Source organism: Taudactylus pleione, unplaced genomic scaffold, assembly GCF_031769625.1.
Source record: "Taudactylus pleione unplaced genomic scaffold, aTauple2 ptg000007l, whole genome shotgun sequence".
NCBI classification, from domain to species: Eukaryota; Metazoa; Chordata; class Amphibia; order Anura; family Myobatrachidae; genus Taudactylus; species Taudactylus pleione.
The window spans coordinates 30,183,511-30,200,403 of NW_028284410.1; the positions used below are offsets into that span (position 1 = coordinate 30,183,511).

General features: G+C 42.8%; 1 protein-coding gene across 2 annotated transcripts in view; it reads left to right on the forward strand.

Annotated features, from left to right (window-relative positions):
- The window catches only part of KCNQ4 (potassium voltage-gated channel subfamily Q member 4), a 179,493-nt gene that overhangs the window by 94,362 nt on the left and 68,238 nt on the right, over positions 1-16,893 (forward strand). For both annotated transcript variants that reach the window (XM_088462787.1, XM_088462779.1), the window contains exons 2-3: positions 4,610-4,700; positions 10,549-10,675. In XM_088462787.1, coding sequence (XP_088318913.1) covers positions 4,610-4,700; positions 10,549-10,675 — 218 coding nt within the window. The remainder of the gene's footprint in view (positions 1-4,609; positions 4,701-10,548; positions 10,676-16,893) is intronic.

The following is a 16,893-nucleotide window of genomic DNA, read 5'->3' on the forward strand; positions in this document are numbered from 1 at the left end:
TCAATCAATTTGGTTTTTTTTGTGTGTGTTTGTGTGCGTCAGCCACACTTATCACCAGCAACGTAGCTGCACAGGGGTGCTGCCTGTGTCGTTTATGAGGAGGCTGGTGCCTCGTTCGGGTGCTAAAAATTAATTAAATCAATCAATCAAAATCAATGTGTTTTTTTTTGTGTGTGCGTGTTAGCCACACTTATCACCAGCAACGTAGCTGCGCAGGGGTGCTGCGTGTGTCTTTTATCAAGAGGCTGGTGCCTCGTTCGGGTGCTCTCCCTCCCAAGTGCCCCCCAAAAATGTAATCAACTAATCAATCAATTAAAACCTTTCTTTATGTGTGTGTGTGCGCATTAGCCACATTTATCAGCAACGTAGCTGCGCAGTGGTGCTGTCTGTGTCGTTTATCAAGAGGCTGGTGCCTCGTTCAAGTGCTCTCCCTCCCAAGTGCCCCCCAAAAAATAATGAATTAATCAATCAATGTGTTTTTTTTTTCTATGTGTGTGTGTGCGTTAGCCATGGCATCACAAACGCCTATTCTGAGATTTGCATAAACATTTTCAAAGGTGAAAATAGAGGATATGGTTTAAAAAATGGAATAAAGCAGCTAAAACTGCGTTCTCTGATTATAGCGTCCCTACTCCCATGGCCCATCTACCTGAATTTCAGTGAGTCAGAGGGACAACTCCATGCAACCGTATTCCAGAGTGCAGCTGCTCCTCCTGTAGCCCAGGTCAGAAGATGTGTAGGGGGTGTGGTGATGATATGGACTAAAATGGAGCTCACATCCACTAAAGTGGACAATGAATCCCCAATCTAACATGGAGCACAGCTGTAATTTATACACAACACAGGATGGGGTGACGATATAGGCTTGGGTGATGGTATAATCTGGGGTGATGCTGAGACTACTTCCCTAAAATGTGGAAAAGATGATGCCCATCAAAATGAACTACAAATAATACGAGAAAGACCTTTACCGTCAATTACGTGCAAAAATTACAGAGGCACCTGTAATGGTGGATTCCAGCGGGGACAAATTAATATTGTGTGAAGGGGCGGGGATGTGGCCCACATTGCCGGCATTACAGAGATTACCGCCATTGTGAAGCAGGGGGCGGGGCCAAATTGACGCGATACAGCATGAATCGCTTCACTGTCTCCCCCCCCATCCCCGCGGGGTTTCTCTTGTTACTCCGGTGGGGGCGGCCGGCGACAGGCTTGCCTGCCTTTCCGGGGGGCCCGGGAACGGCACCCGATTTTCGGGAGGCTCCCGACCTAATCGGTAGGGTAGGCAAGTATGGTATGGAAGAAATGTAGTGGTATTGCAATATGTATATGGTACTTACAATGGAATGAATGGGGAATAGAGCAGTAAACACATTAAATAGTTAGGGTTATACTATTGGACGACAACAAAGAGATGTACAGCAACCACAGATATGTTTTCAGTGCAGGCTCGCTGTTGGGGGCCCTGGTAACATGGCAACCTCATGCCGTGCTTACTGTGTTTTGCCAGCCCTGCTAGTATGTAACTCTGTTTTACTTATGCTTAATTTTTCCCACTGTCTAGTGTTTCAGAGTTGCTGTGGCAGCTTACAAATCATCTATAATACTAATACCACTGAGTGTTTGGGAGATACCGTGCAGATGAGTGTGTTTAGCAGAATATGCAGCATTAGCAAGCTAGAAAGTTAGTGGTACAATTTCATGTATTTAGGTGGTACTATAAAATCAGAAAGATGGAAGTGTATAAATGGACTGGCGTTAGTGGACATAATACAGTATAGTGTAATTTCTAGGGCTACTGTATGTCTTTTGTGGACAAGGATAACCACAGAGGAAGTGCCAGCCCAAGGCAGAGGTTTAGTGATAGATAGGCATACGTATAGACATTACAAAACATAACTAGTACAGGAGCCTATGAGTGACAATTGGGTGGTTTCTTTAAATAAATTATTAAGGCATAATAAGACATGCTAATTCTTAAAAAAAAAGTTTTCCTTTTTGTCTTTAGGATAGGGACTGTTTCCCAAATAGCTTTCAGCAAATGATAGAAATTGAAAACCATTTTAGAAGCTAGGAGGCCATAGGTAGGGCTCTAATTATTAGAGTTAGAGTTCCTACAACATACTCGTTTACAGTGATATCAAAACATTAAAATGTACTGTATATATATATATAATTAGGATAAATTAACAAAATGGCATCAAACAGAAATAGGATGCAGATTTAAATGATAAAGTTATCTTTCACCAAAGCTAAGGTATGACTACAGCCTTGGAAAGATTTGGGGATCTGGCAGGCAGCACAGTTGGCCTGTATATAATAATCGTCTACTTGGACCACACAGTGGTTTTGTTAACAGCATTCACTGTTGTACATCTCTGGTTATACCTTCTAGCACCACTCCTTAGCATCAGTGTGGACAGCAAGTAGGATACAGAGCATGTCCAATTTACCTTTGGGGTGGCATTAGGCCTACACAATGATGGGACGGTAATGCAATTACAACTGCATTCTCTCACGGAATCTTCCAATGCTTACCCGAGCATAGGGACGCCCACTGCTGCCTTATCATATTCATATGACGACGTATGACAGCGCAAACATCGGTACCATCGATGCACATCAGGCAGTCAGCTGCAAAAGCGGCAAGTCTGACAAGTCGCAAACACTGCAGCTCTCCTGACACGCAGACAGCTCTTATGCTACACAGGAGATCGCAATGGCTAATTTATGCACGTTTACAAAATGGCGTTTAAACGATCAGACACTCCTGTGTTCTTCTAACCACCCCCCTGTTACCACCCCCAAACGCTGACTACCTGTCACTCACTTTTGCATAGTCGCAAAACAATTACTGGGCGTGCGCAGTGCGGCTAGCACACATATGCATTATCAAAACAATCGCTTGTCCTGCGTAAATATCGGCATTGCGTCCATCTCTGAATCAGGCCCTATGTTTGGACAGACATTTATACTGCTTCCTGATAGCTATTTTATACAAGGCTGTACAGATTTGGGGGTCCCCGATTTTCAGTCGCAAAAGCAGCCCCCATAGGTGTCTATAGGTATCTATGGGGGCTTCCTTGATGATGAATTTACCAAGCTTGGCCATGGTACCTAGCGCCATCTTCAAATGGCATTAGCCATTGTAGCCTATGGGCTACACATCACAACATTTCTCTGTGACCATGACTGTGCATGCACAGTAGTGATGCCAGGTCCTGAACCCAGAAGTAAAGTCATCTCATTCACATCAACTTTACTTTTACACATCACAGGGACAGACTCCCCTCAGACCCCCTGTCCCTGAATGTGAATAATAATTTATGCTTGTGATACTTCATTTTTAATTGCCGCAATAAGATATCATAATTCTCCAGAACAAATCCTGATAATTAAAAAATATGCCCCTTATTCAGTGCCTGCAAAAACAGTACCAATATATATACATTGGTTCTCCCTAACCTGCCACTCAGGTGTGTACTTCCAGTGCATTTCAATGTGTTCATAACAACATTAAACACTTGAGTTTTGTGCTCCCTCTTTTGGCCATATTAAGGTAATGCAGACCTTGTTAATTCATCAATGACGGCAATCCAACCAAACATAGTACAGTAACACAGATATACAATTCCAGACCCAGGGAAATTGATGTCTGAGTAGTGCTTGGAGGAGCATCTTAGTTGTGGGGGATGGATTGTGTAGGATTCCTGAATAACAAGCTGATAAAGGACCTCCTCCAGTGGTGGTAACATTCTAAATTTCCTTGATTTATTAGCAGCTGATAAGTAAACACAACCCTTTAAAGCAATTTATTGGTTGCTATAATAATTAGTGGAATATTGCATTAATCTTAAATTATTTTCTTTGGTCATTTAAAATAATGTAAGTTTTGCTTTAAAACAGCCTGTGCACTTACTTTATTCAGAGCTATGTACAAACATCTTTTTCATACATTGTAATCAAAAAACACTTAGTGTTCCAGAGCAGTGTATTTTATAATTATACAAGAGTTACACTGAAACCCATACAAATCAAATGGGATTAGAGTCCAAAAAAGGTACATTCACGTGTAATTATTATTAGTATTATTCCCTTTTATTTATATGGTGGCACCAAGTGTCTGTAGCATCTTACATGGAGAATTACGGTATAATAAATAGACACTACAAATTGTATAAAATACAATTAGGTATATCAAGCATACATTACAAGGGCAAAAATCAAACAGTGGAATAATTATACAACAAAACTGAGATAGTGAATAACAGTAGCACTCAATAAGGCCGTGCCTGGGAGAAGCGGTCAGATCGGACTCACTGATTGTTGGGGCATACTGGAGACAGGGATAGTGGAGGGAGAGATCCAGGAGGGTGGAGGGTCCTGCTCGTAAGAGAATACAGTCAAAAGAAAATTCAAAAGTCCATGTAAAGCTATGTTCCTTCATCCAGCTCTACAAGGATAAAAACATTCTTTTATTTCAATTATTGCTATTACTACTATCATACAGTTAGAATGTTATGATAGTCAGACAAAATCTATTTACTACAATGATTTATGTGTCACCTATGCCTGTATGTTTGATGTCATTGCCCTCTTCTTTTTACAGATTCTTTCTTGTGTTCAGCTGCCTGGTGCTCTCTGTATTCTCCACAATTCCCGAATATCATAACTTATCCAACAAAGGCCTCTTTATACTGGTGAGTAGCCTACCGTACTTAATATTCTTTAGTATCACTCTCCTGTGCCTACTTTGTTTTGGACCCCTTAAACTATCCACTTTCCACCGTCTTCTCCCTCATCTCTGCACTCATTCTACAGCCCCCCCCAATGTGCGCTCTCTTTGCTTGTCTCGCTGATTCTCGGCAGCTGGTTGGATTTTATACAATCTTGTCATATGCTACTAGACTTTGTGTAAACTGTAAATGGTTGAGGATTACTGCTATGTATTTTTGACAGTTTTTAAAGCAATACGTTACGTACTTACAACTATGTTTAAGCCTTTGGGAGCTAATTTTTCTGTGATGTAAAAAGACCATATTGTCATACCAAGCCTTCTAAATATAACTTCCAAATATGTAATCCCTGCTTTTCTCTCCTCTTGTGCCAAAGTTCACCCACTGTGTCAAAACATACCAACATAATATTAGATTATTCTCTCTGGGTCTTTGAATTATGTGGAATGTAGTTATTTACTTGTGCTATCATGTTACATTCTTGAGTTAAATCAATATACTGAATATTTCTGTTTGCACAGCATTCCAATTGTGTTGGATTTGGACATAAAACACATACAAAATCACTAAGGGTCTAATTCAGCAGTGCACGCATGCCCATGAATGCCTCTGACTGATTGACAGGCAGAGGTATTTAAGGGGCAGGGCGGGGATGGCTGGCGTTCCCAGAAATGGTGCGTGTCCGCCCTGTTTACCGGGAGTGGCCAGCCTAGAGACTGCGTGGACATAGATGGTGAACCCAGCACTGCAACCTACGATGCAGTGCTGGGATCGCAAATGCAGCAGCTGTATTACATGATTGCAAGGATCGCATTGCAAAACTGCATGCGTGCACACATCATATCTATAGCCTGCGTGCTGCTTTGCAATTGCGATCCTTGCTAAAGCAGGCCCTAAGTTCATTATATTTTGTTTGTTTACAAGCGAATGGCCCATGCTAACCAGCTTTGAGTTATCTAAATCAAGTTAGGTGATGAAAGCAAATGAATGCTTGGTTGCAATGGTCTTGTGTACACTGGCACTGCGTCAGTAAATTGCACACATAGGCCGGGTACACACTAGACAACACGGAAGTCTTGCCGATGGTCGGTTCAATTTACCTTCGCCCCGGACCATGCAAGATTGCAGGTACACACTAGAAGATTTAATGATCACTCGTTATGTCCTTCATTAAACTACACAGCCCCGCATGTGATATCGTGTGATTGGCAGTGCATCATGGCCAATTATATGATGTCGAATGCGACCCGCGGGAGCGTGCAATCGGGCATACACAATGCACGATCTGCACAATTGTCGTGAAGGGTGAAATGCTGAGTTAGTAATTGGTGTGCAGTTGACGGTTTTACAGTAATAAATATAAACTGCTATTTGTATGTAAGCAAAACACATGCTGCCCTTACAGGAGAACAGAATAATATTTCTGTAGTAATAAATTGGGGAAGTTTGGATGTTAAATATATGCCATAGTCCACATAATCACTAACTGCATTGGTGTTTTGCATCTTGCTCCTGGTAAGCAGTGAGTTAACTGTATTGCTTGAATTCAAAGCAAATATATTGTTTTAACTGAATGGAAAATTCAAATACGATACAAAATGTGTATATTAAAGATTTGTCTATAATAATTTTTTTTTCCTAGTCCCAATTTTTTGCTGAACACCACAATACCCTTCTCATCTAATTTCTATCCCAGTCCCCCTTCTCCGCATCTCAAATGGCTGACGTCAGGAGTCCTCACTCCGGAGGCAAAGTCTAAATTAAGAAGTCCTTGTGTCTCTCCTTTGAATAAGCACAGTTGTCTTTGTTTGTGGAAAGGTGCTGGAGATAGCAGAGGGTAAATTGCTGAGGTTTGGGAAACCAGACCTTCCCGTTTCTGTCATATCAATGTGATGGAACAATGGATCAGTGTCACTGGTCCGTCACAACAAAACTGTCTCCTTTCCGCATACAGGAATTCTTTTGAAAAGTGTAGAAAACATGACCCAATATTGTCATATCATACAGACACTTCTGTGTTGTGTAAGACTACTAAGGGTGGGATGCATCAAGCATAGTATTTTTATATGCGATGCATCCTGCCAATCATCGCATGCATACCAGTGCTTAGTAACGCTGTATGCAGCTCTTTTGATAAATTCTGTCCTTTGCGGTGTGGGGACTTTCGGATTTATGACCGATGGCATTCTACAGATGGCATTGCCTATCTGGTCAGCTTGGTGCAAATGGAAAATGCGGTCAAACCTCCAAAAACTGCATTTCCGGAGGTTTGACCTCATTTATAGCCTTGATGCATCCTGCCCTAATATGTTAAAGGATAAAGGTGAAGCAGCTGATGCACAGTTGGTAGCAAAATGTTAAACATAGTCTAAACTTGGCCATACACTGCACTGCACTGCAGCCAAAAGGGAAGAGGGCAGGAGCGACTGCCCAATAGTTCAACCACTACACCATGTATGCTGGCAATCCCCACAGCCTGCAGTTGGCTGATCGACATTCGGATGGATCGGACATGTATTGAAACCAAACTGAATGCCCCGCACCGTTTTTCCAGCCATTTTTCGGGCTGTGAATGTTTAGTCGGTTATTTTGGATGATTATCATGCAGTGTATGGCCGGTATAATGATATATGTTATTAAGGATAGGTGGATTTTTTTCCAGCCTATGAAAACCCAGCATTCTGAAATGATCAAAACTTTGTGACATTATTTTCATTGGAAAATGCTGTTTACCTGTCACATAAGAGAGCTTCAGCTGGAGCACTGCCATGTGACTGCTGCTTGGGCTTCTGACAGACTCCCCGTGCCACAGCAGCTTTAGTTTGGAAAGAGCTCATAGAAGCAAACTTTACAAAACATTAGTCTCTAGCACAAATTAGAAAGATGCAGCGCTGCAAGGGATTGTGACATAGGACAAAGGTTCTAACCAAGTTCTAAAAAGTGAGGCTTGAATAATAGAAATTTGTAAATAAAATTACAGCAGAATATCTACCTTGGTCCACAGAGTGATCATTTAAATATAAAAGTAATATAAGAGGTGCAATTGTAGATCACATATAGGTCAGTGACAGAACTGAATGCTGTAAAATGTGTGTGCAGGTTATATGCTAGTACAGAATTGTTCTAAATTATCATTATTATTACCAGTTATTTATATAGTGCACACATGGGCCCTGATTCAGAGCCGGACGCTCTGACAGAGCGCTCGCTCTGAATCAGGGCGTCTTTTTTTTTATGGAGCGGCCTCCCCACAGCTAATGCTACCCACAGCTAATGCGAGCGGCCAGGATGATGGTCGCGATGGGAACCCCTCATGGGAACCCCTCCGTCTGGGCACCCACCCCCCCTGCCCGCCCACCAAAGGGGGCGTGCTGTCACTCAACATTAACAGCACGCCCCCTTTGGTGCGAGACCTGGAGCGACGGATTGTCCGTCGCTATCCGGGTCTCGGGCATGCGCACGACGGAGCTGGCTCCGTCGTGCGCATGCGCTCTGGGCCACCATCGAACCGGTTGCGAGCGCTGAGCGCTCGCGACCGGGTCTGAATCAGGCCCATATTCCGCAGCGCTTTACAGAAAATATTCGCCCATTCACAGCCATCACTGCCCCAGTGGAGCTTACAATCTATATTCCCTAACATATAAATGTCATTAAAGTTTCCCTACCACTTTGAGTGACATAGACCCATATTTGTGAAATACATGTAGCCCTTGTTCTCGGGTGGTAGATGCGCTTTATAATAGTAAGTGCTTTTCTAGCAGCAATTCACTTATGTAGTAAGAAATATACACTGGGGACAGATGAAATAAAGACACCCCCGTGACTCACAGTACTTGATTCAGACATAAATGAGGCATGACAGAGCAGTGCTTAAGGAAATACAGGTAAAATATAACATTAATGATAAAAAGGGGTGATCCAAAAACTATCTGTAAGCAGAATTTTGAAATCGTGGTTTTACTTTTTTTTCCATGCACACCTCCATATGGCTCTGTGTTCTCACCACAGGTCACACACAGTGTTTATAGAGAGGCAGTATCTAAATACACAATCTACATATGTGCTAAGTATTATAGATTGCATCAACTTGTAACTTTAAGTGACGCAGCTACCCTTTCCTGTGTACTGGTATGTTTTCCCATAGAAGAAAAGCACTGTATACAAGTACACATAGGGCCTTATTCAGACTTGCACACAAGTCCCTTCTACATAATTGTTAGCACTGCACATGCTCCGTAGCCAAGCGCACGCAACTTTAAGCAACTGGAGGATTCAGAGACATATTGGAAGTGTATTTTTACTTGCACCTTAGTGGGTGTAACTGGGACACACGTGGGATAAGTGTTCTGTGGGTCTGTGTAGGTGGAATAGAGAAGCTGTTCAGAGATGTGCATATGCAGAGATCCATCTGATTTCTATAGGGTTGGTGCATGTCATAGAAACATAGGGGCATATTCAATTAGGGGCGAGAATAGCAAAAAAGCTGCACCTGCAATGTTTTTCCTGTAGGTGTGGGTTTTTTGCTATACAAATAGGTACAGATTTTTATTTTTTTACGCTCCGGGAGATTTTAATTCACGCACCCCCAGAGCAAGTGTGATTTTCCCTAAAATCGTTAATTTTAGGAAAAATCAGCAGGACTTGCTTTGGCACCCTGGTGGTACCCCCCCTGAGCTAATTGGAAACTTCCAATTGCTTAATTAGTCCTTAATTACTTACCTTCTGCAGTGCTGTTTTCTTCATCCAGCGTCGGAAGCCGGCTCTTCTGCAGCAGGGTGAGTATGTCAGTGTGTGTGAGTGTTTGTTACTTTTTGTAAGTGTGTATGAGTGAATGTGTGTGTGTGTGTGAACCCCCAGTTTGTGTGCCCCCCCCCAGTGTCTGTTTGCCTCCCCCTGAAAGGGGCGCTGGGAGAACTACATCTCTCAGCAGCCCTTGCCCCTCCCACCAGCCCCTGGAACCTCCCAGCTGCCCCCTATCCAGTGTGAAGATAGAGGGGAGGCCAACGGGAGTTGGGGAGACCCCTGGGCAGGTACTGTGCATTCGGAAAGTATTCACAGTGCTTCACTTTTTCCATATTTTGTTATGTTACAGCCTTATTCCAGAATGGAATAAATTTATTTTTGTCCTCAAAATTCTGCACACAATACCCCATAATGACAGCGTGTAAAAAGTTTTTTTGAGATTTTTGCAAATTTAATAAAAAAAAACAACTAAGAAATCACATCACAAATCACAAAATTGGGCGCAAGGTTTTTTACCTCACTAAACCTTGCGCCCAATGGAATATGCCCCAAAGAATTTGAAGGCATAAGAACCTATTGGCCCATCTAGTCAGCCCCTTAAACGTCTACAATGATAGGGATGACAGCTACTTTCACAGGCGGATGTATAAGGGCAGGGTAGCCGCATAGATGCCACCAACTCTGAATTCAGGTAGAGATCCACAGTTGTTCCCGAGCAGTTACACATTTAACACGTAATTAATTCCATGTTATTTACAAATCATGGAATAATAATAAATTGGTGATAACTTTGAATTTTAATCTCTGTAAACACATATTGAAATACACAGTATGACAGCAGAATAAGCCAATATGTAAAATGTTAGGACATGTTTGTGGTTAGCTTTTATGCTGACTGCTGCATTTCATTTTGTTTTTGAATGTGTAGACTTTATTGATGGATGCATTACTTAGATCCTTAATCTCTTGCTTCTTCAGAAGTGTCAAATGGATAGAGAGATTAATCTATGTGTGTACACAGAATGCTGCATTTATTGTATAACATGTGCTTCACTTTTGTGCTCATTAGGAATTTGTGATGATTGTCGTGTTTGGTATGGAGTATGTCATTCGAATTTGGTCAGCCGGGTGCTGCTGTCGTTACAGAGGATGGAAAGGTCGCCTGAGATTTGCAAGGAAGCCTTTCTGTGTAATCGGTAAGAGTCTCAGAGAGATGAAGTGTTATCAACCAAATTATGGGAATCATATTATCTACTACAGTCTATTGCTTGCAGCATTAGTGATTTACTGCTTGTATAGTATTGCATGTGAAGCTGCCCAAACCATTGTATTACTTTCACAGGTACAGTCTTGATTTGTAGTGTACTTTCCTTTTGATGTGAACTGGTCAGGATCTCGTTCTCTCCTTTTTTTCTTTATTTTCCTTCTCTGTTTTATATATACATCTCCAGATGTTACCATTCCTGAGGGACAAAGACTTTATCCTCTCTCCATCTTCCCCGTCAGCAGAGCAGCTGCAGAATGGGGTTTTGTCTCCCATTGTAGTAGTGTACAAAAATATGGAGATGTGGGTAAGTGGGAGATACTGCAGAGCCAGCATTGTCATGGCTAGTAGATGGATTATGTAAGGAGAAAAGGGCTGCTCAGCAGATATTAAACAATGAGTGTCACAACTTCCCTTTACCATGAGAGAGCTAAACCACAAAGCATCATCGCCTGCCCCACCAATCAATTAACGTAGAACTTAAGTGCAAATTACATACACACACGTGCACATATATATATATATATATATATGTAGTGTTGCAAAATAATCCTTAGTACTTCAACTACCTTGGTACTTTCATCACATATTCAGTATACTGCTTATTTATAATCCACTGTTCTTTGAAGAGGAGACAAATGCAGCACTCACAGGATATTGTAAGAATGAAGCGTATATTTTAAGAGTGTACAACAACATCACAGTCACGTTGTTATGTCATCTTCCCAGTCCATGTTTCAGGATGATTGAGTGCTCTTACCTCTAGACTACAAAATGTTAGTATGTCGTCTACATTAAGGTGCTTACCTCAGGTACGCCATAGCTGCACACCTACTGTGCCAGGAAACCTGGAAGTGACAGATTCACCCCCCTCTTTTGAAATATATTCTCCATTCTTATAACATTCTTATGAGTGCAAGATTTGTCTCTTCAAGGAACGGTGGGGAGATATATATATATATATAACAGTGGAGATTTTATATATATATATATATATACACATGCATACAGACATACAGTACACACACATATATATGTATGCATAGCCACATATATATATATATATATATCTACAGTATGTCTATCTATACATCTTAGAAATGAGAATGTCTGTTTGTTTGTCTGTTTGTGATAAACTCTGGAACCTCTAAACCGATTGTGATGCGCTTTTCACCATTGTGTAGGTAATTATCCCAGGCAGGTTTTAGGCTAAGGATCGTCATGATCGGATGAGCGGGGCTCCGCGGGGAGGGGTCCCGTGCACTGCCCTTGTCTAAATTACTTTCAGCCCTATGCTCCGAAGAGGAGCTTTTGCTGTGAGCAGTGAAAGCAGTCCAGAGCCTGCAGTAAAGATGGCAGCTGCCACCTCAGGAGTCCCATTACAAAAGTGGTGACCGGTGGAGCTCCCTGTAAACTGCGGAGGCTGCAGCACTGTCTTCAGTGAAGAGAATACCGGAGAATACTAAAGAGAACAGAGGGGACTGCCCACACAGTGGACAGTGCTGCAGTCTCCCCAGATGACAGGGAGCTCCACCGATCACCGCTTTTGTAATGGGTCTCCTGAGGTGAACAGAAGGGAGACATTGCACCACTAGGTACTTTTCCTGACTTCGCTAGTCTACAGACCCGCTATTCTCTTCTGCTTAGGGTCTTCTACCAATTTCTGCAAATTTGCCACTTTTTTCAGTCATTGCCCAAACCTCCTAACCCATTACCCATCTCTCTTATAGAATCCCTATGCTGCCATTCACAAACCTCTAAAGGGCTCATTTCTTCCCTCTATCAGTTGTTACTTTCCTTCCAACAACCTCAAAAAGAGGCGCATGAACTAGCATGGGAGCGAGAGGTGGGTGAAACTTTGTCCCTCGAGGAATGGTCCAAAGTCCAATGGTCCAAAGTCTGCTTAGAGGTGGCTAAAAACTCCATCTCAGTACGTATGACGGAAAGTGCTTATAAGCTATACTTTCGCTACCTAGTTTCCACACAACTTCATTTAATGTATCCAACTTCTACAAACCTTTGCTGGCACAACTGTGGTCGAAAGAGATCCATGCTGCATTTGGTGGTCCTGTGTGCATATACAGCCCTACTGGTTGGCAGTTCATGACCTAATCAGATCAATTACAGGGATACAAATGCCTAATAGTCCATTATATTCTCTATAATAATGTCCTAGTCTTAATCTCTCTCGGCCAACACAGAAATTAATTAAACATATCTTAAATTCAGCAAAATGTCACATTGCATCCCACAGGAAATTGACTACACCCCTGTCTATCTCAGCCACCGTCAATTCCAAACTTATATTGCATCTGCAGAATGTGCCAGTCTTGTTTTCCTCTCCCTTCAAGGGAGCTGATCTCACCAGAATGTGGGCAATTCAGGTGAGAGACAACCCCTCTCACTACACATCCCTCTTTTCACTTTTCCAAGCTTGGGGAAGCACTCATACTCCTTGGTGACAGCCGAAACCCTTCAGTTATCTTCTTGCGGACGCTGGGTTGTACTTTTCCTGGCCACTCTGTGGAAAACGTATCTCTCAAAGAGCCAATGCGACATCCGAGCGGTCTAGCGAGAAGTACAGGGTCTGGACTTTCTTCTTGTCAGAGTTTGAGCAAGCTATCTTGGTATATCTGCTCTGCATGTCTCCTTCCTGGCTGCCTAACCCGGTAATTTACCGGTCCTACAGGTTTCCACCACTTCGTAGGGCCCATGCCAATGGGCAAACAACTTACTTTCTTGTGTCGGCACTACCACTAAAACTTTGTCCCCTGGATGAAACTTTCTGATCTGAGCTGTGGTATCAAAGGCTTGTTTCTGATAAGCTTGGGCCTCTATAAGGTTTTCTCAAACAATGGGCCCTATTTTATACAGCCGTTCATATAATTTTCTAGCAAACTCCACAACGTTTGGTTCCTCTATTTTCTGTTGTTCCCAGCCTTCCTTCAAGATGTCTAGGACGCCTCTTGGTTGCCTTCCAAGGAGGAGCTTAAAAGGGTTAAACCAGGTTGAGGATTGAGGTACCTCACATATGGAAAACAAGAAGTAAGGGAGTACTTCATCCCACTCCCGTTTATTCAGGACAGCCCAGCGTATCATAGACTTTAAGGTTCTGTTAAATCTTTCCACCAACCATTTGTCTGTGGGTGGTATACTGAGGTATGCAGTCGTACTATTCCCAACTTCTTACACAGTTCTGCCATTACTTGGGACATAAATGGAGTCCCCTGATCTGTAAGGATTTTTTTAGGGAAAGAAAAGAGGAGCATCAACTCCCTGGCAGTAGTGGTTGTTTTGGTATTCTGCAAGGGTATCGCTTCTGGATAGCAGGTGGCGTAATCCAAGATCACCAGAACATATTGGTTACCCCACTTTGATTTTTCCAGTGGACCGACGAGATTCATTGCGATGTGATCAAATGGTACCCCAACAATAGGCATTGTCACTAGTGGTGCTCTCAAATGAGGCATTGACCTGGTCTTCTGGCACACGGGACACCGTTGTTAGTATCTTTTTACTTCAGCCGTGATTCCTCGCCATAAGAATTGGAGCAGAATACATTCAAGTGTCTTATATTTTCTGAGATGACCTCCCCAAAGATGGGTATTAGTGGCTCGCAACATTAATGGTATATGTATCTTGGGCACCAACAACTGCTCAATCTTCTTCCCTTCCTCCACTTTGACTCTATAGTAGATCAGCATTAAGGACAAAATATGGAGTGCCCTCCGTTGGGTAGGCAGTTTTTATGGCACTATCAACTTCTATGACACTGGCCATGACATTCCCGAGGGCAGCATCGTTTTGTTGAGCTCGGGCAAAACTTTGTAGGTCTATGTCAATCGGCACTGGGGCTATCCTAGTGGTGAGTCAGACTTTCCTTCTCCAAAGTAGACTGGTCGTGCTTTTCGACTCTTCTCCCTTTTCCCAGGTAGGGCCTTGGAGACTTTACATTAGCGTTGTCTCTGTGGTTCCTTTACGAGCTCAACAAATCCTGGGAAATTGCATCTCATTATGATAGGGGAATTTAGGACCAACTGCTGCAACCACCTCATAAGTGCGCCCCTTTATGGTGAAGCTCACTCGCAACCGGGAGAAAAGTTTTCTGTAGATCCATGAACGCAGAGTACTTCAAACAAGCCCTGGCACCTTTTCTACTGCCCTGGGCAGGACAGCCTCTGAGATCAGGGTTAGCTCACTCCCTGAGTCTATAATAGCTGGGAGTTCTCGGCCATTCAGTAACACAGTTTCCCACATTAATGGGGTTCTGGAATCCAGGGGTAAGATCGTGCAAAAAGTGAGGTACGCAGCGTCGATACTAGCAACCCCAAACTTCATATGCTGTGTTTTTCTGGGACAGTCCCACAATATATGACTTGGCTCTCTGCACTCAAAGCAAATGGGTTCTTATACACTGGTCAGCAACCACTGTCTTTACAATCTGAGCGGCAGTGCGGTCTTCTGGCTGGAGCCAACTTCACCCCTGTCTGGCGAGTTCTGCAACCTGCTTCCTAATAGGGACCCCTGGTAGAAGGGCCCATTAGTGGAAGCGCTGCGCCTTCCCAGAAGGAGCGAGACCTGACCTGGCAAGAATGGCACTTCTGACTAGGTCATATTTCTCTGCATCAGCAGAGGACAAATCAGCATAGGCTTTCTGAGCCTCACCAGGAAGATAGGGGGCGTCTATCAGCCCAAGTATCTGCTGGCCACTTTAAGTGTTGTGCCACCCTCGCAAATATCAGCAAATATGCCTCTGGGTCATCTGAGGCAGACATTTTCTTTAGATGCCCTGCACTTGTCATGCCCACTGACTGGTCAACAGCTGCAACATTTGTTCCTTTTTGTTCTTTTTTTGAGATGGCAACAAAGTTGCTATAGTACGAAAAACTTCCTCCATTTTTACAGTGGTAGGGGTAAGTAGAAATTTAGGGGCTTTTAAATAAGAGCAATGACAAGCCAGTTTACACAAATAAATATATATTTCTGTCAGCAGAGCAACTGTTATTCAGTTAAACAGAACAGGAAAACAAATTTTGTTTTCTCTTTCAGCACTGCAGTGTTTAATTAAACATGTATGTGAGCTCTGCTCAGCTCAGTCAACAGGTGAATTTGATTACACAGCATACTAGCTGGTGAACATACTAATCAGCATCTTAAGCACCTCAGTAAAAAGAAAGGAATCTTTTTTTTTCTTTTATAATAAACACACAAAACAGCTTTTGCACGGTGCATAACAGGTTACACAATGTCCTTATTATAACTGCGTTTTTTGTGGTTCGCCATCCATACTCACTTATACCGACCGTTTTGCCTTGTCAGTTCCTTTGCTGTGCCATAGGCGTCTAGTGATTGCGCTGCGAGACCGCAGTGTAATTCCCGTACAGGCCACCAAATGTAACATGGGATGTAGAAATGAGGATTCAGAAAGGCAGGTATTTGGTAATGCAGTGTCTTTAATGGCAGCAGACACCACACAGGCACATAACAGAAAATAAGCAAACAGACATAAAAAAGTCCCAGGACTCCTTGTGCTTAGCAGTCAGCAGTGGCTTGCAGCCATAATTGGTCATGCTCTCCCAGCATAGCCCGTGGACCCTGGCACTACAACACTTAATCCTACTACCTGGCCGCTAGACAGCATCAGAGCAAAGAACATCAGGTGTGTGGAGTTTTAAACTCTTCCTGTGCTGGTGACTTTCTGCTGGCTCTGGGCAACCTGGAAAACAAGGAGTTCCATATCTCCAGTTTGAGCTGGGCAGCCCAGAAAACCCGGAGTTCCAAACTTCTAGAATGTGCCGGTCTTGTTTTCCTCTCCCTTGGAGGGAGCTGATCCCACCAGAATGTGGGCAATTCAGGTGGGAGACAACCCCTCTCACCACAATATATATATATATATATATATATATATATATATTTAGATATATATAGATATATATATATATCCGTATGTGTCCTGCACTCACACCATTTGGGTATTCATCCAAGGGGTGCTTTCCAGGATCAGATCACTGATCCAACAAATATCCGTCCACTATCCAATTTCCTGGAAGGAAGCACTCGCCCCGAAAAAATCAGTATTCAATAATATTTAATAGATCCATACGTAACGTCATAATCTGTAATCAACATTATAACATATAAATTGTAATC